The sequence below is a fragment of the Trichechus manatus genome, unplaced genomic scaffold, assembly GCF_000243295.1.
Source record: "Trichechus manatus latirostris isolate Lorelei unplaced genomic scaffold, TriManLat1.0 scaffold00050, whole genome shotgun sequence".
NCBI lineage: Eukaryota > Metazoa > Chordata > Mammalia > Sirenia > Trichechidae > Trichechus > Trichechus manatus.
Window position 1 is genome coordinate 15,476,852 of NW_004443986.1, and position 26,083 is coordinate 15,502,934.

The following is a 26,083-nucleotide window of genomic DNA, read 5'->3' on the forward strand; positions in this document are numbered from 1 at the left end:
TCTGCTTACCCAGCTTCTAATATCTTTCCATCTGTGAGCTCTCAACTTAGTCATGAAAAACAAGCTGAACCAGGCATCTTGTTGACAGAGGTGGAATTCAAATACTTGTCTCCCATTTATGTATCAAATCCAGGAGCACCAAGCTAATTCAGCCCCTTCAAGGCTAATATTTCAGATTCCAAATATTTTCCAGTCTCAATTCCTTATGAGACTTAAAATAGTATTTCTCTATAGAAAAATTAAAACTGTTACCAGTTGTGGTTCTTCCTCTGCCTCCTTCCTTCCTTCCTCCCTTCCTTCCTCCCTTCCTTCATTTCTAAAGGTGAGAGTGTCAGTTAAAGAATTTTCCCATCTCATTCTTCTGACTTCTCTTGTGCCCTCCATTTTTCCATTGTGGTTCCTGTATTGTTAGGGAAAGGGTAGCAACTGAGTTGCAAGACACGATGCCTCTGTACTTAACATTTTCTCTAGTGTGATAATTGGTGATTTTCCTGAGGTTTGCCACAGAAGACGATTTCAGCATGTAGTTTGTTTTTATATTCCAAAGATTCACCAAGAGTCCTAAAAGATTAGGAAATCTTCATTAATGCTTTTCCATAACAAAACGGACAGCCCTGTTGAAAACCTTGCTGGTGGTGGTGGTTGATGGGGTGGAGATTAATACCACGGAAGAGCAAATAGCAAAGGAAAAGGGAGTATTAGAGACAACGTATTCTCCCCAGAAATCATAGAACACGTTCAGATAATGACGGTTCTGAAATAAAGACAAACCTGGCTAAGTATTGTGCTAGAGAAGTCTGTGATCTCAGGCTATTAAATATTATCAGACTCTTTCTGGTTGTCATAACTCAAAAGCACAGTGACAATGTGGTAGCCATCAGCTAAGTAATAATCTTGCCTTTGCCCAAAAGACTGAGAATAAGATAAAAGCCGGGAAAGATCAGAGAGTATATTGGGTTGAGTGGGTTGAGATAAGGAGGTTATCTCATTTTTCTACGGAAGCTTCATGAAATATCTAGCTTCACTTCTTGCTGCTGGATAATGCATTTCAGTGAAGGAAAACCGGGGTGGGGGGTGTATGTTAGGAGAGTAGGGTTGTAGGGATGGGGGAGAGTGGGGTTGGTGGTCAACATGTCTGGATCTCCTGCAGCCCAGCTAAGAGGACTGAACAGAGTCACATTAAATCGGATTGGAAAACTCTGCTTAATACATTAAAGGAACAACTTGCAGAAACATCTACCTCCCTTCCTTCCTCCCCCAAACAGTAATGAGTCCAAACTGCTAATAAAACATAAAAACTCAAAGATGCTGTGCATGGGCCATTTTTCTGAGCTGGTTATTTTTTTATGTCAGTTTTCCCACAGCTGTGAGCATGCTATAGCTATCAGCTTACCAAATGCCACAGTTTAAATGAAACTTAAAAGAATTTATTTAAGAACTTTATAAAGAAGGGTAGGGGAGACAAGCAAGTTATATATATAAAAAATTTTTATTTTGGTAGAAAAGGGGAATTTGAAGAAGGTTATGGAGAAAAAAATGGCTTGAACCTCTAAGTCTCAGTAAATAGTGATTGAGAGGATAGAAGTTTTATTCTTCCTCCTACAAAGCCATTATTCAATGTCACGTTCAGCCTGAATGGAAAGCAAGGCAGAAGTATCTGGTAGATACTCACTCACCATACTATGGGCATGATCTAACTTCTGAGGTTAACTCATGCAAGTAACATTAAGAGGGCTAGCCTGAAGCACAAGGAAAAGATCCAAGAGTGTGTCTTACACCTTAAACATACACAAAATCCCCTACGAAGGTTATACCACCCATAATGGATCCAACGGCCTAAACTTCCTAAGGGAAGACAGCAAAAGAATCTACTTTTTGCTGTCCTTTTCCGTTTCCATGTCTCAAAAAACAGCAAACATTCTGATTTGAAAATGTGTGAACGCTGAGTTACATGGAGTGACTGCCAAAAGTTTGGATAATAAACAAGAAACGTATGTTTCGAAGATTAAACTTGCATGTTATACCCAGAATCAGAAATTGAGCTCCATCACTCTGTGGCTCTGCAGCATCATTCAAGCTGCAAAACACCTTAGGGATATTTAATGTTCTGTGCCCACCCCTTGTCAATGTATATGACTCAATATCCCCAGTGAGTAATATGGCTGGCAGCCATACCACCTTCGGCTGAGCTCTCATAAGTTGAACAGGGTTGGGCTAGGTCCGTGTGCCTATGGGACACCTCCAAAGAAACCCTGAAGATAGGGTGATTCAGTGGGTAGTTCTCTGGCTTCCAGTCAGTCCCAAATCACTTCCCTTTCCTGGTGTTAACAGGTCCTTTATATATGCAGGTGCAGCTTTTTTGAAAATCAGTCCAAGGTCTGTTGCTTTCAAAAAAATAAAAATGAAATAAAATAAAAGGGGGTGTGTTAGTTTGCTAGTGCTGCTATAACAGAAATACCACAAGTGGATGGCTTTAAAGAACAGAAATTTATTTTCTCACAGTTCGAAACCAAAAACTCACTGCTGTCAAGTGACCCTATGGGACAGAGTAGAACTGCCCCCATAAGGTTTCCAAGTGTAAATCTTTACGGAAGCAGACAGCAACAGCTTTCTTCTGCAGAGCGGCTATTGGTTTCGAACAGCTCCGTTTAGGACACTAGAAGTACGAATTCAGGGCACCAGCTCTAGGGCAAGGCTCTCTCCCTGTCAGCCCTGGGGGGAGATTATTGTCTCTTTCTGCTTCTGTAACGCCAGCATTCCTCTGTTCCTTGATGGCCTCCACGTGGCTTCTATCTTCTCCCCTTTGTGCATGCTCCTGGGTCTAATCTGCCCTTTTTATAACTCAGAAATGATTAGCTTTAGGATGCACCCTATGCTGATATGGCCTCATTAACACAACAAAGAAAACCCTATTTCCAAATGGGATTACATCCACAAGTAAGGATTCCAACACATATTGGGGGGTGGGGGGGGACACAATTCAATCCGTAACAGGGAGGGTGGCCCAAATAAAGGAAAGAGGAAAAGGAAGGGAGTAGCAAAATCAGGAGAGAAGTGATCCATTGCAGGCCAAACCCCCTTTCTACAAATTCCAAAAGATTCCCCTAATGATTTTATTGTAATTGGGGTTTGGTTGTCACAAATTGTGCTCGGACTGAGTGGGTCATTGCTGACAGGATATGGGGATCTGCCTTGTTGTGGAAAGTGAAACAAAAATTGATGCTCTTAGGATCTTGTAGAAAGTCCTGTCTTGCTCCTGAACTACCCTAACCCAGAAGACATGCCTACCAGTGTAATCAGATGGCTGCTGTCACTACATGGGGAGCTGTTCAGTCCTGCTGTAAGGGCTGTAATGCCAGTCAGAGTCCTCAAAAATCCCCTTTCTTAATGTGAGTGTGTTCTTGTAAGCACTTCCCCTTGCCTTCTGGTTGCTTGAAACTGCCATCAAGTTCTGTGGTTTGTTGTAATTAAAACGCCACTGTGACCCACTCCAAAAGCTGCTGTTTCAAGGGTGTTCACATGCTTAGATATAGAATTCTTTGAGGTTTTTGGAGTAAAAATCACTTGCTAACATGTAAGAGTAGCTGTGGGTATATTTCCTTTCTCCAGTGAAATGTACTTAGGCTCCTTATATTGTTATTAGATTAAGGATTTGAAGAAATCTGCCCAAATATTTTCTTTGGGATAGGAATCATTCTCTAAGTTAACTCCCATTAGATGATGTAAAGAAAAAAAAAACAAAAAAAACAGAAGGAAATAAGAAAGACACGAAAAAAGATGAAACAACAACAAAATTCTCCGTGTTACATAAGAGGAGAATTTGTTCTGTTTATTTGTAAATTTGCAAAATATTTCTAAGCTTGCAAATAAACATCAATCCACACCACAGTCTTTGAAGTCATATCTAGTCTATCTCCCTAGAGTGACAAAGTGTAGGAACAAAAACAATAATCTGTTAAATGGACTTGAAATTAGTCCATATTTATATTTTTACTTGAAAGACCTATTGGACTTTTTAAAAACTGCAAGTGGTAAAATACTGGGTTCTTACTGACAGATTTTTCTAGACTTTGCTTTGCCTTTAAAAGGTAGAACAGTTACATTGTATAAGATAATTAAAGGTTTTAAAAATGTACGTTCTGCCTTGTCTGCCTTTTAGTCACATTAAGTTAATCATACATCTTCCCGTATAATTTTCCCAGCCTTGAATACTGCATAGTCATATACAAAAATCAAACTTTTCCATAAAACAGTCTATAATCAGGTTGGATCACATTTAAGTCTCTATTAAACTCTTCTTGTTTCAGAACTCATCACTGCAAGGATACATAAAAGGTAACTTCCTGAAGTTTCCCTTCCTAGGGCTAGTGCATGGGCTCACTTTATACTGTTCATTTTTTATTAGATTTCTTTTCTACCTTAACGCTAAAACATATAAGGTATAAGGAAAATACGGAAGAGCATATCGCATCTTTTCAATTTTAGAAAAAAGAAAAGCAGTGCTCTGCAGGCCAGTGTGAAGGGTCAGATAGGCTTTTCCATTGTCTGGATTTTTAAAACAACTTTGGATACATCAAAGCTTAATACTTATTTTTTTAGTAATTTTTTTTTATTGTATATATGGACCTATATAAATGATGTCCTATTTATGCAAATATGAATGTAGAATTATAAAACTACAAAAAAATTACATATCTGTTTTCCTCCAAAGTTTTGCTACCCCCAAAAAATTACTTATTATAGTCTTTAATAAAGTAAGGAAGGGAAAACAAAATACCAAAATAAATAAATAAAGTTTACGAGGAACGTTTTCTCTAAACAAAATCTGGGGTGAAAACAGCTTTTATTCCATTCAAAGGAATGGAATGGTATAGGTATGAATAATCTGCTTTTTATAATATTTGTATTGTACAATTTAAACCTTACCAATGGCTGAGAGGTGAAGTTTGTTTTCAAGTTCACTATGATGCCCATATCCAGGATCTCCTCTTACCTTCCTCTTTCAGGGTCCAGGGCCCTCATGCTGACCTTTAGCTGCCCAGATCCTGCCCTTTCACCATGTCCCTGCACTGATGCTCCATGCAGTGATACCCTTCCCAGAATGCAGCACAAGAAATGTGCAATACTGTCAGCAGGGATTCTTACGTAGGAAAGAACATATCTGGCTGGAGGAGCCAGAAATACTTTCTTAAAGTAGAAGGCTTTTGATGTGAGTTTTAAAGAAAGAGTAGGATCATGTGTGGTAGAAAAGACGTTTCAAGTCCAGGAACAGCATGAGCCAAGTTGTGGATGTAGGAAATAGCAGGGTAAGTTGAGAGATTACAAGCATGTCTAGTTTGGCTCTAGCCAAACTTTATATGTACCTGTTGGGGAATAGTGGCAGATGACCCTAAAACTATAGGATACAACTAAATAACTGAGAAACATTTACTTTAACTGGCAATTGAGAGCTTGCTTTTGAGCAAGGGAATAAAATTATTAAAACCCCATTATAGATTGGATCCCAGAACAGAAAATAAATACATTAGTGAGAAAACTGGTAAAATCCAAATTAAGTCTGCAGTTTAGTTAATAGTATTGTACCGGTGCTAAATTCTTAGCTCTGATAACTGTGTCTTGGTTATGTAAGATGCTAAACTAACATCAGCGGAAGCTGGGTGAAGGGTATATGGGAAGACCCTACTATCTTTGCAATTCTTTAGAAGATTGGAAATGACTTCAAAGTAAAAAGTAAAAACCAAACAAAAAGCCAAAAATAACAACAACAAAAAACTCTGCCACTCTGGCACTCTCTGACCCTGTCTCCAGATACGAGATCTCCATATCAGGGGCATCGAGGGGACAGATGGGCTGATTTCTACAACCGTGGCTGCAAGCCAAGCTCATGGAACAGAAGTAAAGCATTTGTTGTTTTGCTGTAAGCTCTGGAAGTCTGTTTCCTGTGTCAAGAATCTTTGTTTCTGTAATTTCACCTGCTTCCAGGCCTGCTTTCCTCTCTGTCTGGCCCTAAGGATGCAGCCCTCGGCTTGAAGCCCCGGGGCCGCTCTGGGTACAGCCGTACCAGCACAACTGGGGCAGAGCCCAGCTACCTTGAGCTTCTTTTCTTGCTTTATGCACCAGTTCTCCTGCCATCCCCATCACTCTTGACATCATTCTGAATGTTCTTTACCACGCATGAGAGAAAGTAAAACATTTTTGAGACCAGCTGGCACATATTTGAAAATGGCTTATTTACATTCTTTGCCTTTTATTAGACAATCGTCTCTCCATGAAGACCATTTACCTGAGTTTGAGACTCTAGGGGCTACTGTCTTTCTGTCACTGGAAAATTATTTTCTATAGTCATTAATGCAGACTAAGAGAAGCTAATGCTTTATCCAAAATACCCAAAATAATATAAACTCCGAGGGACCAAGTAACTGGGCTAAGGGCTAGGGACTATAGTCTTGGGGGACATCTAGCTCAGCTGGCATAACATAGTTTATAAAGAAAATGTTGTATATCCTACTTTGGTGAGTAGCGTCTGGGGTCTTAAAAGCTGTGAGCAGCCATCTAAGATACATTTACTGGTCCCACCTCATCTGGAGCAACGGAGAATGAAGAAAACCAAAGACACAGGGGAAAGATTGGTCCAAAGACTAATGGACCACAAGTATAACAGCCTCCACCAGATTAAGCCCAGCACAGATAGCTGGTGCCCAGCTACCACTACCCACTACTCTGACAAGGATCACAATAGAGGTTCCCAGACAGGGTGGGAGAAAAATGTAGAACAAAATTCAAACTCACATAAAGACCAGACTTACTGGTCTGACTGGAGAAACCCTGAGAGTATGGCCCCCAGATACTCTTTTAACTCAGTACCGAAGTCACTCTTGAGGTTTACCCTTCAGCCAAAGATTAGACAGGCCTATAAAACAAACAGTAACACATGTGGTTCAAACATGTGTGCAAGACTAAATGGGCACACTAGCCCAGGGACAAGGACAAGAAGGCAGGAGGGGACAGGAAAGTTGGAAGAATGGAAAAGGGGAACCCGAGGTCGAGAAGGGGAGAGTGTTAACACATCGTGGGATTGGCAACCAATATCACAAAACAGTCTGTGTATTAATTGTTTAATGAGAAATTAATTTGTTTTCATCCTATGAGTCGGAATGGACTTGATGGCAGGGGGTTTGGTTTTGTTGATTTTTTTCATCCAGGAATGTTTGTATACAAAGAGATTGTATTGTTGACATTAGCTGCCGAAGAGTTGGCCTCTGACTCATGGGCAACTACGTGTGTTACAGAGTAGAACTGCTCCATAGGGTTTTCTTGGCTGTAATCTTTATGGAAACAGATTGGTAGGCCTTTCTTCCATTGAGCTGCTGGGTGGGCTTGAACCACAACCTTTAGGTTAGCAGCTGATCGCAAACCACTTGCATCACTGAGGCTCCTCATATGCAAAGAAGCGTTGTTGTCGGGTGCCATCAAGTCGGTACTGACTCACAGTGACCCTTTGTACAACAGAACGAAATGCTGTCCTGTCCTAAGCCATCCTCACAATCATTGTTATGCTTGAGCCCATCGTTGCAGCCACCGTGTCAATCCATCTCGTTGAGGGTCTTTCTCTTTTTCACTGATGCTGTACTCTACCAAGCATAATGTCCTTCTCCAGGGACTGGTCCCTCCTGATAACATGTCCAAAGTATGTGAGACGAAGTCTTGCCATCCTCACTTCTAAGGAACATTCTGGCTGAACTTCTTCCAAGAAGGATTTGTTCATTCTTCTGGTGGTCCATAGTATATTGGATAGTCTTCTACAACACTGTAGTTCAAATGCATCAATTCGTATTTGGGCATACAAAGAATAAAATGCAAAAATAAACTCAAATCAGTTGCCGTAGAGTCAATTCTGACTCATAGTGACCCCATGTGTTACAGAGTAGAACTGCTCTTCATAGGGTTTTCAAGGCTGTGACCTTTCAGAAGCAGATCGTTAGGCCTTTTTTCTGAGGCACCTCTGGGTGGGTTTGTAGGGCCAACTTTTTGGTTAGTAGTCCAGCACTTAACTGTTTGTGCCATAAGAAAATATGTAGCTTATGAGGTAACTGCCAAAGTTTGTTTTTAATTCCTTGAATCTCCCATGTGTTCCCTAAAAACTCTGAGAGTAAAAATCAATACAAGCCAAAACAACAAAAAGTTCACCAATATAGAAATATACAGATATGTGCATATATTCTTTTCACAAGTCGATGGCAGCATGCTTTGGATAAAGTTACAATTACATTTTTTGAACAATCCGTTATGAAAAATGTGTACAAGATTGGCTATTTAGTGACATTTATTGTGAAATAAATTCAGACACTTCCAATGTAGAAATATCTTTCCTGCTTTCTATGATGTCTTCTCTGAAAACTGGGGTTCTCTTATGACTTGCTTTAGCATAACCATAATTTTTGGTACCCTGAGTCAGTCTTAGATGTTGTTAGTTTCAACTAGGAAAGAGCCATCATAATTTTTCAGATGGTCAGGGGAGAAGCAAGAGACTTGTGGCCTTTTTTCCTGTCTCAAATTCCTCTTCTCAAATTCTGGTAGGACTTGGGTAGCTCAATTGCCAGTCAACATGTGAAAGTTAAAACAAGAGACGGAGAAGCCAAGAAAGAAGGAGTGGGCACTTCTTTGTTTCGTTTAGTGGCCTGAAAGAAAAAGAAACGAAGTGTGGTGGATTAGAGCATAAATGTATCATTCAGCTGCCTGGGTTTGTGATTCTACTTTGCCATGAGCCAGCTGTGTGACCTTAGTCAAATTACTTAACCTCTCTGAACTTTTGCTTCCTCTTCTGTAAAAAAAAAAGGATAATAATAGCAGCCATATTTGTTTTTAGAATTTAGGGAGATATTGCAGGCCTGTTCTTAGCGCATTACTTGGCGTTTAGTATTGCTGTTGTTGTTAGCTGCCTTCGAGGGATCCCCGGACTCATGGCAACCCCATGCACAACGGAATGGAACCCAACACTGCCAGGTCCTGTGCCATCTGCATGATCAGTTGCAGATCAGACTTTTTTTTTAAATTTTTTTATTGTACTTCAGGTGAAGGCTTACAGAACAAATAGTTTCTCATGAAACAGTGGTACACATATTGTTTTATGACATTGGTTAACAACCCCACAACATGTCAACCCTCTAACTTCTCAACCTTTTTTTTGGTGAAAATACACATAGCCAAAGATACACCATTTCAAAAATTTCTACATGCACAGTTCAGTGACATTGACTACGCTCTTCCAATTGTGCTGCTATTCTGACTTAAGATGAAGGCTTACAGAACAAAATAGTTTCTCATTTAACAGTTACTACACATGTTGCCCTATGACAATGGATAGCGGATCAGACGTTTTGATCCATAGAGTTTTCACTGGCTGATTTTCAGAAGTAGATCACCAGGCCTTTCTTCCTAGTCTGTCTTAGTCTGGAAGGTCTGTTAAAACCTGTCCAGCATCATAGCAAGACACAAACCTCCAATGACAGACCGTGATGGTGGCTGTGCATGGCATGCATTGGTTAGGAATGAAGCTGCGTCTCCACATTTAGTAAAGACTAACTTTTATTTTTATAATAATTTTAATTATCATTACATTTTCTTATTTTTTTCTACCTGAAACGTTCCAACCATCCCAGACAACTAAATACAAAAATCACTTTACAGAATAAAATAACACACATCCGGGACACCAGACAAGGAGAAAAATGATAGTACAGAAAAGTATTAAAACAGTTGAGATCTAGTTAATAGCCCTGTGTTCTTGATCAAATCATTACACCTCTCTGACCTCAGCTCTCTCCTTGGGAAAAGTTCTAGGAGCATCAAATGAGGTAACATATTGCTTTGTAACACATATAAGCTGGCATTATTGTTGCCAAAATCCCCACTGCTTTCCATTCACTTCCCAGAACAGATCCAGGAGGTTGCAGAGAACTGCAGAAAAAGTGTCCTGCTCATAATGCGTTTATTGGGTTACAAAAATATCAGGACAGTTAATGTACTATGAAATAGGCTTTGACAAATTGTGATCAGCAGAGACTGCCTGTCTAGACTCAGTTAGTGGGAAACACCCTGGGCCCCAGCTGTTTTTGGAGAGACGTACGATTCAGGGTACAACCTCTACTCCCAAGACCCCAAAGCCAAGCAGGCATTCAGGCAATCACTGAATGAGACATCCCCCTATATCCAGAGACACCAGGCCTTCCAGGGATGTAACAGAAAGAGCTTTGAATAGGCCTGAGGGGGCCTCATGTGATTTTGATCAAGTGGCTTCACGTGTCTGTTCTTTAATTTTCTCACCTGCAGAAGGAAAGTTGGACTTTCTAATCGTCATGCTTTAACACTCTATAAGGTCATGTTGACAAAGTACTTTGAACATTTTAGGATTTTTTCTGCTCTTTTCCCCTAAATGTAAGATAACTATTATAACACTTGGTCTCATAGATTAGCTGTAAGTCACCCTGGCTCCCTGCATCCATTCCCTCCCTCCTTCCACCAATTGTAGTTATTGTTCTGTGCCATCCAGTCAATTCCAACTCACAGCAACCCCATGTGACAAAGTAGTACTGCCCCATAGGGTTTCCAAGGCTGTAATCTTTATGGGGAGCCCTGGTTAATTGTGGTTAAGATCTCGGCTGCTAACCAAAACGTCTGCAGTTCAAATCCACCAGCCAATCTTTGGAAATGCTATGGGGCAGTTCTACTCTGTCCTATAGGGTCACTATGAGTTGGAATCACCTCAACGGCATAGTTTTTTTTTTTTTTTTAATAGACCATCTTCAGGGGAACCCACTGCCGTCAAGTTGATTTCAACCCATAAAATTATTTAGACCAGTGCCACTACTGTTTAGGAAAACATGAATTTATCTAGAACAATACATGGATTTTCATCAAAGCATGCACAATTTAACTTTTGAATTTTAAAATTTATTATTTGGTTTTTTGAAAGTTGAGGTGGTGAATTGCTCACGTCTCTCCATTTGTTTTTTGCCCAGGGCCTCTTGGGTCTAATACAGAGACAGTACAAATGGATATCATCACACATTCCAAAAGCATCTTCCCATTTTAAAACTTGCCCCCAGGATACCTATCCCCACTGGTGGAGAGAAATCTAGAAAACGTCTGCTCCTGTCGCCCTCTGGAGAGCAGCTCTTAGAACCCATAGGACAGCTCATTTTCCCAAACCACCCTGGGTCCATCTCAAAGTGAGAAATGTCATAGAGCTATTATCATCACATACATTAATAAAGTTTATCGTTCAAAAACATGTCTGAGGACTTTCTCTCTCATCTTGCTCCCTAGCCTTTGAAACAAAAGGAGATCATCTAATGGCCATGAGTAATTTTAATTCTATCATCTCTGCTCCGTCTCAAAAATGGTAATGAATAAGGTAGACAACCCTTTGTTGACTTGAAGTATCTCAGTCTTACTAATACAACCTCTATCTATTCATCTGTGTGCTGGAGCAGTGTTTTAACTCCTCTATGGGCCAAAACTGGATTTTTAGTTTTAGTTTTAGTTTTTACGAGCCAAAAAAACCCATTGCAATCGAGTCAATTCCGACTCATAGCGACCCTACAGGACAGAGTAGAACTGCCCCATAAGATTTCCAAGGCTGTAATTTTTATGGAAGCAGACTGCCACATCTTCTCCCACGGAGCAGCTGGAGGGTTCCAACCATCGACCTTTTGGTTAGTAGCCGAGCGCTTTAAGCACTGTGCCACCGGGGCTCCATGAGCAGGGACTGTAAAAGTGAAAGGTGTACAGGCAGCAGAGTATTTAAAAGCTTTTGGTCTCAGGTAGAATTTTTTTTTTTTAAGCTCGTTATCTTTTATTGCTTGCAAAATATCTCCAAGTTTTTTGCATTAAAGACTTCCTTGATATTTGCAACCATGGAGAAAAGGGCTGGAGTGTTTACAGAAAGGTGGTGGGAGAAGGGAGGGCCTGTTCTCTGGGTTTGTGCTCCCTTGTCTTTCAGTGTTTTCCCCAGGCAGAACCCAGTCACAGGAGAGACCAAACAGTTGATTTTTAACAATTCCTACTTCCTGGTCATCTGAAGTTGACTGTTGTTCTTACACTGACTTCCAGGACTCCTCCAACTTCCTGGCTAATCCTCCTCTGCCCACCTCTGACTGTGAGAGTGTCCTGTATGACTCAGTGCTGAGCCTCATCCGGTCTGTGGTTTTAAAGGCAGTCAATAAGAATTGATTCCCAATGGATGTCTTCAGACCTGCTCACAACTGTTGAGCTCAAAGGATCCTATCCCTCTACCTTCCTGACTTCTCCATCTGTATGTCTGATGTTGTTGTTGTTATTATTAGGTGCTGACGAGTTGTTTTCAACTCATAATGATCCCATGTGACAGAGTAGAACTTCCCCGTAGAGCTTTCTTGGCTGCAATCTTTATGGAAGCAGATCACTAGGCTTTTCACCTGCAGAGCTACTGGGTAGGTTTGAACTGCCAGCCTTTCAGTTAGTAGCCAAGTGCTTAACTATGTGCCACTAGAGATCCTTCTATGTCCAATAGTAGTCTCAAATGTAACACGTCTAAAGCAAAACTCTTGACTTCTCCCACCCCCTAAATATTCTGCACACCAGTCTTCCCCATTGCACTTAATAACACTAGCATTTACCCACTTGACTGGGCCAAAAACGTGGAGTTCTTGATTTCTCCTTTTCCTCGCTCCTGGTAGCTAACTAACCCAGGTACTGCTGCTGGCTGTGCCTCTGCAGTCTGTGCTGGCTCTGTCTTCTCACTCACGGCCTCTGCTACCAGCCTAATGCAAACCTCCACTGTCACTTATCTGGGTTATCAACAAGTCTCTTAACTGCTCTCCCAACTTGAATTGTTATTGTCCAACAATCCATTCTCCATACAAAAGCTAATGCCATTTGCTTAAAATAAAGATCAGATTATGTCAGTTCATTCATCTGGCTCCTGTTATGGGTTAAATTGTGCCTCCCCACAAAATAAGTGTTGGAATCCTAACCCCTATACCTGTGGATGTAATCCTGTTTGCAAATAGTACGGTGGGTTCTAAATCTAGTCACTTCTGAGTTATAAAAAGAGCAGATGAGGCACAAAGATGCACACACATGGTGGGGGGTGGGGGGTGGTACACAGATGTCCTGTGAAGATCCTCTACAAGCCAAGGAGCAAGGAATGCCCAGGGCTACTGACAAGGAAGGAATTGACATGACCGAGATCCTGATTTGGACTTACAGCCTCCTGCACTGTGAGAAAATAAATTTCTGTTCTTTAAAGCCACCCGCTTGTAGTATTTCTGTAACAGTAGCACCAGGAAACTGAGACAACTCCTCAGTGGCTTCTGTCTGCAATCAAAATAAAATAGAAACTCCTTGTCATGGCCAGCAAGACCCCTACCTACCTCTCCAAGTTATCTCTTTCCCTTCTCCTCCTTCCCTCTGTGGTCTCTTTCTGTCTGTGCGTAGAATACACTGAGTCCCTTCCTGCCTCGGCATTTATCCAGCTTGTTCTCTCCGCACGCCTCTTCCCCCCATCTACACATGCTGGGCTCCTTTTCACGCTTCAGTTCCCAGGTCGGTGCCATCTCCTCAGAGCGGCTTTCCCTGAATGCCTCGTCTAAACGGCTTCATCACACCCAGTGCTGCATCTCGTCACCATGTTTTACTTTCTTCATAGCAGTTGTCACTATCTAAAATTATTTATTGGCTTGTTTACTTGTTTATTACTTCTTTCCACCCATTAGAATCATAGTTCCAGGAGGCCTGAGACCTTGGTTGTTTTGTTTTCTGTTGAGTCTCTAAAACCTAGCACCAAAAGACTCCACATACCAAAATTCTTCCCTACCACCTTCTGTCCTGGGGCCTCAGATACACCGTAAGACTTTATGACTTTGTGTTTCCTTGAGTTCTCAGTCTATGTTGTTAATTGCCATTAAGTCAGCCCCTAACTCATGGCAACCCTATGCACGACAGGAAGAAATGCTGCCTAGTTCTGTGCCATCCTCGTGATCAGTTTCAGATCACCGTTGAGATCCATAGAGTCTTCACTGGCTGATTTTTGAGAGTAGAACACTGGGCCTTTCTTCCTGGTCTGTTTTCGTCTGGAAGCTCCCCTGAGACCTATTCAGCATCAAGCAACATGCAAGGCACCACAGACAAATGGGTAGTGGCTGTGCATGAGGTGCATTGTTTGTGAATTGAACCCAGGTCTCTTGCATGGAAGGCAAGATTTCTACTACTAAACTGCCACTGCTCCCTCTCAAAATCTTTTGTGAGATGACTTGAAACAAGTTCAGAACAAAAGGGCTTTAGGAAATACAGAGAGAAGTAGTGAAAGGGGAGATGAGAGAGAAAGAAAAGGATCTCAATTTTGCTGACGTTTGACTAGGCCAAGAGATATCAGGTAACACCAAATAGGCTTTGTTAAAAATAACAGAAAGGTTGACAGATTAAGAGACAGTTGCCCCAGGCAGAGTTATGGGGCTGTCTAGGTTCAAAACCACCTAACCTTGCAAAATTGCCCTGCCCTATGCAACTGTGTATCGTGGATTTTATTTCAGTTGGGGATGAGGTGCATGTACATTCACACACACAATGGCAGCTCAGATTTGAGACATAGAAGGCTCTGGGTTTTACTCTGAAACGTCAACACCAAGGATATCTTTCCACTAAATGGAAAAGGTAATTTATTTCCGATTATAGGTGATTTATTTCTGAAAGTACCCCACAACTTTAAAGAAGATTGCTACCCCAAACCTATTTCTTTCAAAGATTGGTGTCATTAGTAATGGTCGATAGCTCTTCATTCCCCAAATCTTGAAGTCTCTCCTCTTCTGTAAACACAAAACTTCTCTGAGTACCCCAAAACCAAACCCATTCCTGTCAAGTTGATTCCGACTCATAGTGACCCTAGACACGGATGTAAAAATCTTCAACAAGAGTCAGCATGAAAATAGCATATTATCCCAAGAGAGAAAGTCATTAAGTGACCCAAGACATGTTTAAGAGGTCTCTCTACTTTTGTCATAATCATTATTTTTGATGTTCACTGCCCTTTACCTCTTAGATCATTGCTCCCCACTGTTGTTTTTCCAGACATTCAGCACCTCCCAAGGCTGTGCATTTTGCTCGTTCCCTGTGTTCGTGTGTATATGTGTGTCTGTTTCAATAGCTGTTTCTTTGGCACTATGGTAGTATTAATATGATAGAGAGTTGGCCAAGTGGAAATTATACAAGGAGCATCATTGTAATTCAGACACTGAATTCCTGCTTAGCTCTAGATACAACCGTTGATGACTCACAGGTCATCATTCCCCTTCAACCGTCACTCTTGTTTTTGGGTCTGTGAATAGTCTGGCACTTTCTCCTCTCATGTGCTTATGGCACTTTATGAGGTTAAAAATAAAAGACTTGAAAAACTTTTATAACATCCTTTGAAGAGAGTAAGAGAGTAATAGGTAAAGAACTTTGGAGAAGGAACTCCTTCTCCTCTGTAGCATTCCATAATACACAGATCCAAGACCACTGCTGATGTTCAAAAAGTTCAAAAAGATACCAAAGCTATTATGCCAAAGGTGTCGTGAGCTGGGACTGTGCAATGAGCCCCTCGGTCACCACGGATATTACTTTCCTGCCTCAATGCGCCCTCCTGTGATTGTTGCCACTTTCTCAATCGCCCATTAGGGACTGGGAATATTGCAAAATAAACATCTGGAAGAGTTGATAGTAAACAGAGGAGAGAAATGCCTTTCGAAACTGGCCTCAGGTCAGGAAACCCTAATCTTATCAGGGGTCCTGGAGACCATAATTCCATAGACCATTTACATGGGTGTTATGTCACTGTGAAACATATGTTTTATTTCCATGCACTGTATGCATCCTGTTTTGGAAAAGCCACTATAGACAATTTTTAAAGGCTTGATAATTTTAGGACAGATTACAGATTTTTTACCTTAAAAATATAGATGAAGGGAAGTCACAGCTCCTTTCTATAGAGCCTGAACAGTAGGGATAATATGCCTGTATTTATATTTGTATTCATATTCATTTATATATTTATTTTATGTTCATTTTAACATTTATTTTTATGTCTATGTTTATATTATTTTGTTTGTTTGTAAAATTTTTATGATGATAATATAATCCTGTAGAATTCGGTCTTTCTTAAAGTGTCATCCATGCCTCAGAATCTCTGAGAAGGTTGTTATGGATTAAAATGTGTGTCAATTTGGCTAGGCCATGATTCCCAGTATTGTGTGGTTGTCAACCATTTTGTGATCTGATGTGATTATCTTATGTGTTGTAAATTGTAACCTCTATAATGTTAATGAGGCAGGATGAGAGGCAGTTATGCTAATAAGGCAGGACTTAATCTACAGGATTAGGTTGCATCTTGAGTCAATCTCTTTTGAGATATAGAAAAGAGAATCAAGCAGAGAGGAGAGGAATCTCCTACCACCAAGAATGAAGAACCAGGAGGGGAGCGCATCCTTTGGTTCCAGGGTCCCTGTGCTAAGAAGCTCCTAGATCATGGGAAGATTGATGACAAGGGCTTTCCCACAGAGCCAACAGACAGAGAAAGCCTTCCCCTGGAGCTGGCACCCTGAATTTGGACTTCTAGCCTACTATATTGTGAGAAAATAAACTCCTGTTTGTTAAAGCCATCCACTTGTGTGGTATTTCTGTTATAGCAGCCCTAGATAACTAAGACAGAGGTTTATTTAAAAATACATATTCTTGGGTTCCACCTTGATCTACACAATCTCTGAAGTCATACCCAAAAATCTGCATTCCACCTTGTTCCCCAGAGATTCTCAGGCACGCCAAATCTGAGCATCACTCGGCTAGGGAAGGGCCTAGTTCTGCTGGTTGTAGTGCCAGACCAGCCTTCAAGGCTCTGAGATTCCTTTCTGTTTGCCAACTTTTTTTTTTTTTTTTTTTTAATCTGTAAAAGAGCGGAGCTTGAAGTTTAATACAAAGGAGAGCATGGTTTTTCTATTGGGGTTTTTTAACCTGCAGTCCATGGTTAAAATGAGGGCCTGAGGCTCTCATTAGATTCTCAGAGGGATTTATTGCCCAAGAAAGGTATGATCTAAAGCCACCTTGAAGCTGTGCTTTCTAGTTTGGGTAGGTGCTAAAAGAAAGGAATAAGGCCTTCAGCTTGGCCCAGAAATCACTTGAGCCTCACTTTCCTTCCCATTTCTATTAATGTCAGAGGAATTCTCAAGTTCGTGGAGAAAAAGGAATTTAGCATCTTTAATTCCCAAACCTAAAGACCTCTTAGACATCATAATATCTACTTGCCTTTTCATGGGATAGGAGAGGACAAACCTAAATTATTTATAAATCATATACTGTTGGGCTTCTAAAAAAGATAGAAACATATACTAAACTAGTTCATGCAAAACAGTCAGTGTGTTTTGTTTTTTTTTTTTAAGTTAAGAACCGAATTTCAGCATGAGGCTGGATTAACTGCACCTTTCTGTGGGGTTCTGGTGTAAATAGAGAAACCACAGTCATGTACGGGCCTGAGAGGGACAGTAGAATGTGGAAGTGGGTTTGGAAACAAAAATATTATGTCAGAAGTTTTCTCTTTCATTCATTCTCTCTTATCAAAACCAACTTTTTAACTCAGGGGCACTTTTAATAAAAACATAGATAATTTCATTTGGAAGGCCCAAGAGTTTCAGATTTGGGGTTAAAAAAAAAAAGTTTCTCTCATCTACTCCAGGCATAAATGTTGGAGGGCTAATTCTTCTTGCAGAAACCCTCTTAGTAAATTGGTGCTGGTGTACTTCTCTGCTCAGAGTACAGAAAGGTCAGTTATTAAATACACACATAGCCCTACAGCTGGAATCCCTGTGTAGGGGGGGAGAAGGAACCCACAATTACGATTCCTGAAGCCTTCCTTTTTATTCCTAATACCCTCAAAACCTCTTCAGACACATTCTGACTTTTGTAGTTTTCTTATTCATTTAAAAAATGTTTAACAATGAAAGCAGCCAGTACAGTAAATTTTCAGGGCTTTCATCCAGACAATTAACTAATCTTTTTCAGAAGGCAATTGAAAAGTATTTGGGAGGAATATTCAGAAAGAGACACCCAGGGCTTTGACTTTATAGTGTACAAAGGATGACATTTTTTGAGGACCATGAAAGTCCCTTTTCTTAGGGTGACTCAGCAAACATGCAAAATCACCCCAACCAATAGGAGAATGTCTAGTCCCTCCCATCTCAAGTTTCAGTTCCCCTGGATGCTTCATGGTGGGACTTGTGAAAATAGTCTCTTGTAAGCTGTTGTGATATTAACTCGGGTATTCATGCTGGCATCTCCACCATGTGGACACAGGAAAAGTAAGAAGAATCTAAGGCCTTTCAAGGTATCTAAGTGGCATAAATGGGTAAGCACTCGACTACTGGCTAAAAGGTTGATGGGTTGAACCCACCTGGAAGTGCCTCGGAAGACAGGCCTGGCAATCTGCTTCCAAAACATTACAGCATTGAAAACCCTATGGAACAGTTGAGCTCTGTACACGTGGGGTCACCATGAGTCAGAGTTGACTGGACAGCAACCAACAACAACAATAAGCCCTTCAAGGAGAGAAGGTATAGCGCAGGGAAAAAGACAAGTCAGTATGTTTCCTGAGCGTTTCTTACTATTCCAAGTTTTCTAGATACTTCACATCTTTGGAAAACCACAGGAAAAAGGTGAATAGGAATGTGACAAGGGAAAAGAACTTTACTGAGGGAAACAATCCAGGGAAGACTCAGCAGTCTGTGCCAGTACCAGTCTGACTTCAGTAAAGTTTCTTGAGGACCTACTCTGTGTGAGCTAGGTGCTTGCTAGGTGCTAGGGATGCAAAGATGAATAAGCATAGCCTTTGCCCTGAGGAAGCTAATACAAGGAGAGTATGGTTTTTCTCTTGGGAGAAGACAAGCATGGAAGTATGTTCTTTCCAGTTGCCATTACTGTTGAGTCAACTCTGACTCCTGGTGACCCCATGTGTGTCAGAGCAGAAACGTGTTCCATAGGGTTTTCAATGGCTGGTTTTTCTTCCGAGGCACCTCTGGGTGGACTGAAACCTCCAGTCTTTTGTTTAGCAGTTGTCTTAGACATCTAGTGCTGCTGTAACAGAAATACCACAAGTGGGTGGCTTTAGCAAAGAGAAATTTATTTCTTCACAGCAAAATAGGCTAAAAGTTCAAAATCAGGGCATCAGCTCCACAGGAAGGCTTTCTCTCTCTGTCGGCCCTTTCATCAATCTTCCCCCGGCCTAGGAGCTTCTCTGCATAGAGGCCCCAGGTGCAAAGGATGCACTCTGCTCCCAGCACTGCTTTCCTGGTGATATGAGGTCCCCCTGTCTCTCTGCTGGCTTCTGTCTTTTTTTTATCTCAAGAGATTGCCTCAAGACACAATCCAATCTTATAGATTGAGTCCTGTCTCACTAACACAACTGCTGCCCATCCATCATAGAGGCAGGATTTACAACATATAGGAAAATCACACAATACCAGGAATCATGGCCCAGCCAAATTGATATACACATTTTTGGGGGAACATAATTCAAGCCATGACAGCAGTCAAGCGCGTTAACCATCTGTACCACCCAAGGACTCCTAGGTTCTTTCCATCACCAACTTATAGCTGGGATGGAATGTGGCCCAGAATGCACAGGAGCACAGAAAAAAATGGACACTCCTAATCTAGTCTGGTAGAGCCAGGAGGGAGTTCATGGGAGAGGTAATACCTGAGCTGAGGAGTGTATTCATTCATTCACTCATTCATTTATTCAACAAATATTCACTGAGCGTGGACTGCCTTTCAAACATTGTGACAGGTTCAAGTGATACAGTGATGTATACATTTTAAAGATGGAGTAGAAGTTAACTAGAAAAATTAAACTGTGAGTAGGCAGAATAGATGATAATATTTTAGGGATGACCAAAGGGCCTTCATAACCTCCCATTACCTACCTCTTAAGGCTTTATTAAGGTATTTGAGACAATGAGTGTCTGGGTTGTACAAACAGTTAACATACTTGGCTCCTAACTGAAAGGTTGGAGGTTCGAATTCACTCAAGGCACTTCAGAAGAAAGGCCTGGCAACCTACTTCCAAAAACTCACCCACTGAAGACCCACAGTTCTACTCTGATGCACATAGGGTGGCCGTGAGTTGGAATCAGCTCAATGGCAACTGGTTTTAAGGCTTCCTGATGGCTCCACGATGAGAGATTTGATCTTTTGTTTTAAACACGTTTAACATTGTCAACCCGGTATATTCCAAATAGGTTTTGACACAGGAAAGGCCAGCAAACTGGCTAAGGGTACTTGCTGCCAGATCTGGCATGTAGGAGTTGCAGAAGGGTATACAAAGGGAGTAACCAAGGACAGACCACTCACTCGCTTCCTCCCCAAGAGTGCTGGAGCTGGCTTTTGCTGGCCCAGCTATCTAAACCAGCACTCTCCTGCTTGCACGTACGTTTAGGGGATCCAGTCTCCAAAACGCCTGCTGCATAGGTTTACCTGGACAGCTCCCTAGTCTCTGTCCACTGTGAAAACACGGGACACCCAAGTTGAAGGGAATGCTGAATGACACCACGTGGGTGTGCAGTGGTCTGTGACCGGAAGGTTCGCTGGAAGCAATTTGCAAGGGAGCCCTTAGAAAACCACCTGGATGGTTATTGTAAATTAAAAAAGGAAGAGATGCCACTTTTTCCTGAATAATTTATAATACTAGGTTTACGGCTGGGTACATGTGATAGTCATTACAGCTTATTTAACTCTGAAATTATCTGGCCCTTCAAACTCCACTGGGACCATAGGAATCATGGGTTAAATTTTAAAAACAATGTCTGAAAGAAGATGATATGCTTTTCCTTGAGGAGAATAATTTCAAACCTAAAAAAAAGAAAAAAAGTCAGCTCTCTCTAAGTAGGCTGCTCTTCACTGTTTCGTGTATTTACTGTGTTTTCCGCAATGCATTTGAGCTCAGAAATTCACCCAGGCGCACAAAGTTTACTTTAGTTTGCTTCTGTGCCTTTCAATTCCTGCAGTCGAAGTTGTGTCTTTTCTGTTGGGTTGTTTTGGAGATAGTCCAAAAGCGTTATGAACTCTGAGCTCAAATCTCTGAGGCTTCCACTTCTCTGGAGCCGAACATTTCATCAGGAGCTGGGAGTATGTGAGTGAGTTACACCGAACAGCTGCTCTGTACCCGCCACCCTCTCCCCAAGGATGAAACGTTCTGCAGGGAAGGCTGTTGTAAGCATTCCTGAGGAAGCCAGCTAATCTGGAGGCCTAGCCTGTTGGCTGGGGGCTACTTCTAATTAGACTCCCCCTGGAATTACAGCATCTTACAACTCCTATCTCCAAAGTCCCCCTTCCTCAGAGAAGCAGATAGAGCATGAGGTGGGCTGGGGGAGAGACGAGGAGAGGGCCATATGAGTGAAAAGGAAAGCTCTTGAGTCTGAGGGGAATTTCCTTTTGGGAAGAGGATATTCTTTCTCCATCATCCGTTGCTCACTCACGTGAAGGAAAACGGGAAAGCAGGGTTTCTTTTTAAGTAAGGAAAAACGCAGCATCCAGAGAAAATGCCTGACTTGGAAGTGGCAGGAGGGGACAGTTATGTGGGGACCAGCAAGTGCAAATGTAAATGTTCAGGCCCCTTTGAACTCTGAAATTGATTTAAACTCTGGCCAGCACTCCAAAGACGTTTCAGTGCAGTGTCAGTGTGTTCTGGCACATTGTTGGCTCAGTGGGCTTTGTCAGGTGCCATCACACATTCCTGGTCCCTTGGAGTTTGGCTGCTTTCTAGAAGCACCGAAGCCCTTGGCCATGTCACTGGGCGATCAGAGGCACACTTGTTACCTTCAAACCTCCTGGCCCCTTCCTCCTCCTGGCAGGAGTAACAGTGCTGGTGTTTCTCATTACAGGTCTGTGCCTGGCTTTGGCCAAAGCTCTCATCTCCTATGTTACTTTCCATGGAAGGCACAGGAAAGCTCCCTGTTGTAATCTCTACCTACAACTATTGTTGTTGACTACTGTCGTGTTGGCCACCGACTCATGGCGACTCCATGCACAATGTAAGGAAACGCTGCCCGATCCTGCGCCATCTTTATAATTGGTTGGGGATTGGAACATTTTGGGTTTATAGGGTTTTCATTGACTAATTTTCAGAGGTAGATCATTAGGCTTTTCTTCTTAGCTCGTCTTAAATCTGTTCAGCATCCTACTCATTATCACTGAGTGGATATTCTAACTCATAGCCACCCTACAGGACAGAGTAGAACTGCCCCATAGGGTTTCCAAGGAGCGCATGGTGGATTCTAACTGCTGACCTTTTGGTTAGCAGCCAAGCTCTTAACCACGAGGGCTCCTTTTAGCATCATAGCAACACGCAAACCTCCACTGACAGACGGGTAGTGGCTGTGCATGAAGTACATGGCCGGGATTCAAATCCAGGTCTCCCTCATAGAAGATCATTCTACCTTTGAGCTACCAGTGGTAGAATTGGTACAAGACAGGGTCTCTTTTACTGTTTCACTGGAAAAACAGCAGGGCCCATTCTCAAGCAGCTTAACCCAACCCCTGTGACGTGGTGTAAGAAAAATCCTAGAAAGAGCATTTTCCCACTGAAGTTACAGGAAGATGTAAATTTGGAGAGCTCCACCACATATCCATTTAGATATGCATGAAGTAATAATACGAAGAAAACATTTAAGTATTAAAACTAAGGGGGGAGGAGAAGGAAAAGTGAAAATCCTTAGTGTTATACTAACCAACATAGTAAATGTCTTATTTAAAAAGGAGAAAGTGTAAAGGCTGGTAGGAGCTATTGAAAATTTCGTTTTATTTATTCCCTGCAGCAGCAGAAAAATCAATGGCTGCTTGGCGAGTCAGACGTAAATGAGTTATACAGGCCACTGACATGGTGGACCAAACTTTATAACAACCACATTTGCCGCTGTCAGGCCAAGGGCTTCGGTGGCGCCAGCTGTAATTACGGCTGATCACCTCTAATTCTGAGCTGCCTGCCTTGATAAAGGTGTCACTCAGAGCAACTGTGGCATCAGCATCAATTGAGGATGTCAAGCTAGAGGGCAGCCTACTGCAGAAAGCTCTTCCCCGCCCTACCTCCCCTGGGGTCACGGAGACTGTTGGACAGACCTTGCTTTTTAACTCTTTGCTCTGAGTTCATCGGTGATATTCCCTGAAGCTGTGACTTAAATTCCAACGGACCCAGAGTAGGAGCACTAGCCACCACTTTCCACCCCACTCCCTAGCAGATATTTTTAATAAAGAGATTTCTCTGAAAACAGAGTTGACAAATCAGGACCTTCTCTGCTTTGCCACAAGCAAAGAGATGAGTGTTTGTATCTATCACCTGATTTACTGGTCAGAAAAGCAATTTACTTCCCATCGTCTGTTAGGAAAGAGCAATGATTGGAACAAAATCTGTGATCATTTTTGAAAAACATAAACTGCAGCACCATGCCTTTCTTCTGCTTTTGTGGTATTTAAAAAAAAAGAAAAAATAGTGAACTTCCCAATTTTAAAATTATGTTGTCTTTTTTTTTTCCCTTTGTCGAAGGAGACTTAAGGGGTGAGGGAAATAGCAAACTGAGAGAAAATAGGGTTACAAGGTTGGGCTCACAAAGTGTCTAAGTGTATGGACTGTTCTAGGCACAGTCCTGAGTGGGAGAGGTGTGAAGTGAGGGGCACCATTCAGCAATTTAAAAGGGCTTCACTGTCATTCGTGAAGGATAATGTTCGACTCCCTCCACAACCCCCCAGGCTGTTTTTCCTCACTCTGTAATTAAAAAAGAGACACGCATACTGTGTGTTCTCCCTGACATCCTCTTTAAGCCCAGACAGCCCCACCCGCACAGCACCCGACTCCAGCAGGTTGAGGAAGGGGTGGCTCATCTTTCACTTGGAGGGTGAGAATACTTTCATTGCCTCCTCTTTGGAGGGTTCACCTGAGAGCAGGGTGCTAATCCAGCAAGGCAAGCTTCATGTTTTGCACTAGGGTCCTTTTCCCTGCAGCACGTAAAAAAAGCGACCGATATGGGCACATGGAGAAGTGACTTGTGATTTCCTAGTCCTTGATGGCTCCAGACACCCGCGCATGTTTGGACCAGAAGTGGTTTTGCCCTTGCTGACCGGGAGGTCAGATGCGAAAAATCTCTGGAGGGGCAGTAGCTGGTACTCAGCAACAGAAAATCCCATCCAGCTCCAGGAAAAAGGGCCCTGTGCAGTGGAAACCATGTCACCTGGTCCTAGGCTGGAAACTAGTGATGATTATTCACCTTCGTCCTTCCAACATACTCTCTCCCACCCCCTGCTTCTCCATCTCTATTGTTATTTCCTTTTCTCCAAACACATGGGCACTATATATATATATTTTTTTTAATCAGCTTTTTTTTTTTTTTAAATCAGAATCAATCGACCCCTGACTGCAGGACTCCTGGTCTTGCTCTAAGCTCCAAGGCAGCTGTTGGGCCGTCCCGAGGCGGCACTGTTTCCCCCTCTGTTTACCCGTTTCCAAGAGCAATTGCACCACCGAGGCTCCCTGAGTCTGGAACTCAGCCTGGGGCTGTTTTGGTTACATTGAAATTTTTGCTTCAGTTCTGCCAGATTTAAATGGTGACTTCACCAGCACTGAGCTAAAAAGGAGAAGGGGGAGGAGGGCGAGCCCAGGAGAAAGAGAGCAAGCGAGCTGGAGGGAGAGAGCCAGAACAAGGCGCAAGAGAAGGGCCAGCGCATTACATCATCGTTTGGCCTGGAATCAAATGGGAAGGATATGACTCACTCAGGCTAGTTAAGCTTTGGCTTAAGTTCTACACACACTCATTCCAGAGCTCTCATGTTCTGCACCTCAGCAGGGAATTCAGCCTCAGTGATGTCCATGAGGTTTGTTTTTAATTTTCTTTTCTTTTTTCCGATTTTAGAGACTTTTTGCCCTTACCACCTTTTTTCCTTGAGTCTTCGTCCTCCTCCTCCTCTTTTTCTCCCCCTCGCCCCTTTCTGCCCGTCTTTGTTTCTCCTCTTCTGCCTTCTCCTCTTTCCCCAGCCCCTCCGTTCCTCTTCTTGCCCCGGAGAGGCATTTCTTTTCACTTTGATAAGAGTTTTTGTTCTAGTACAGCGACCTGAGTGAGTTGAACAGAAGCTGGGCTGGGCAAAAGAGCAAAGCAAGCCAAAGCAACAACAGCAAAAAGGGCCACAAATAGAAAGCGAAGCAAGAAAGAGCAAACTCGAGCGAAGTTTCTGTGCTGTGGTGTCGCTCCTAATCGGAGGAGACAGGGAGAGAGTTAAAACGCAGGAACCAATCGCTTGAATGGTGATGTAATGCAAGAACCGCAGGGTAGTTAAGTAATGTGAGAGCAAGGGGGTCAGGGTTGCAAAGCATTTACCTGCTCTCAAGGGGTTTTCAGTTTATTATCAATTGCAGTGACTGTAACTGGCTTCAGACTGCAATCTCTAATTATTCACAGACACCCCTTTTTTATCTTTTATTATTAAAAGTAAAACTATATTATGGTATTTTAAAAAAATGATATTATCACAGCTGTGTATTATTTTCCACTAAGATTCTCTCTCTCTTCCGCTGTGTTTCAAATGGCTCAAAACAGTTGTCTTTTCATAAAAGGTGAAGTGATGGCTTTTTGAGTGTAACTAGTAAATTTTAAATGCTTGGAAAACTCTTTGGTGTGTTGCGCTGAATATGAACAGTTAATGATTGTGCTATTCCATTTATTATTCAAGAATATACAGTCGGTTTTTAAAATAAATAATATATGATGATCATCAAAAGTACTTACAGGCTTTTACGCATTGTTTCAGCTAATGTTAACAGCGATTGTACATTTGCTTGAGAATTTTAACTTTGCGTTGTTTCATGCGACAGTTAGCTTAATCCAGGACTATCTTTAAGACTTTCAGTTCTTGAATTAATTTCAAGATGATATGTTGGGGTTGTGGGAGGGATGCTGAAAGCGTCTTCATTTGCCTTAGGAACAGCTAATTAATATTTGAGAGTAAGGTGTTAACACTAAGTAAATGGTGAGAGAGCAAGCGA

At 41.9% G+C, this 26,083-nt stretch overlaps 1 protein-coding gene across 3 annotated transcripts in view; it reads left to right on the forward strand.

Moving 5' to 3' along the window:
• The window catches only part of CREB5 (cAMP responsive element binding protein 5), a 467,421-nt gene that overhangs the window by 293,364 nt on the left and 147,974 nt on the right, over positions 1 to 26,083 (forward strand). The window contains exon 1 of one of the 3 annotated variants that reach the window (XM_004377491.3): positions 24,615 to 24,918. The exons of the other annotated variants lie outside the window; for them this stretch is intronic. Coding sequence (XP_004377548.1) covers positions 24,872 to 24,918 — 47 coding nt within the window. The 5' untranslated portion in view covers positions 24,615 to 24,871. Of the gene's footprint in view, positions 1 to 24,614; positions 24,919 to 26,083 lie in introns of those variants that run through there. 3 annotated transcript variants of the gene reach the window in all.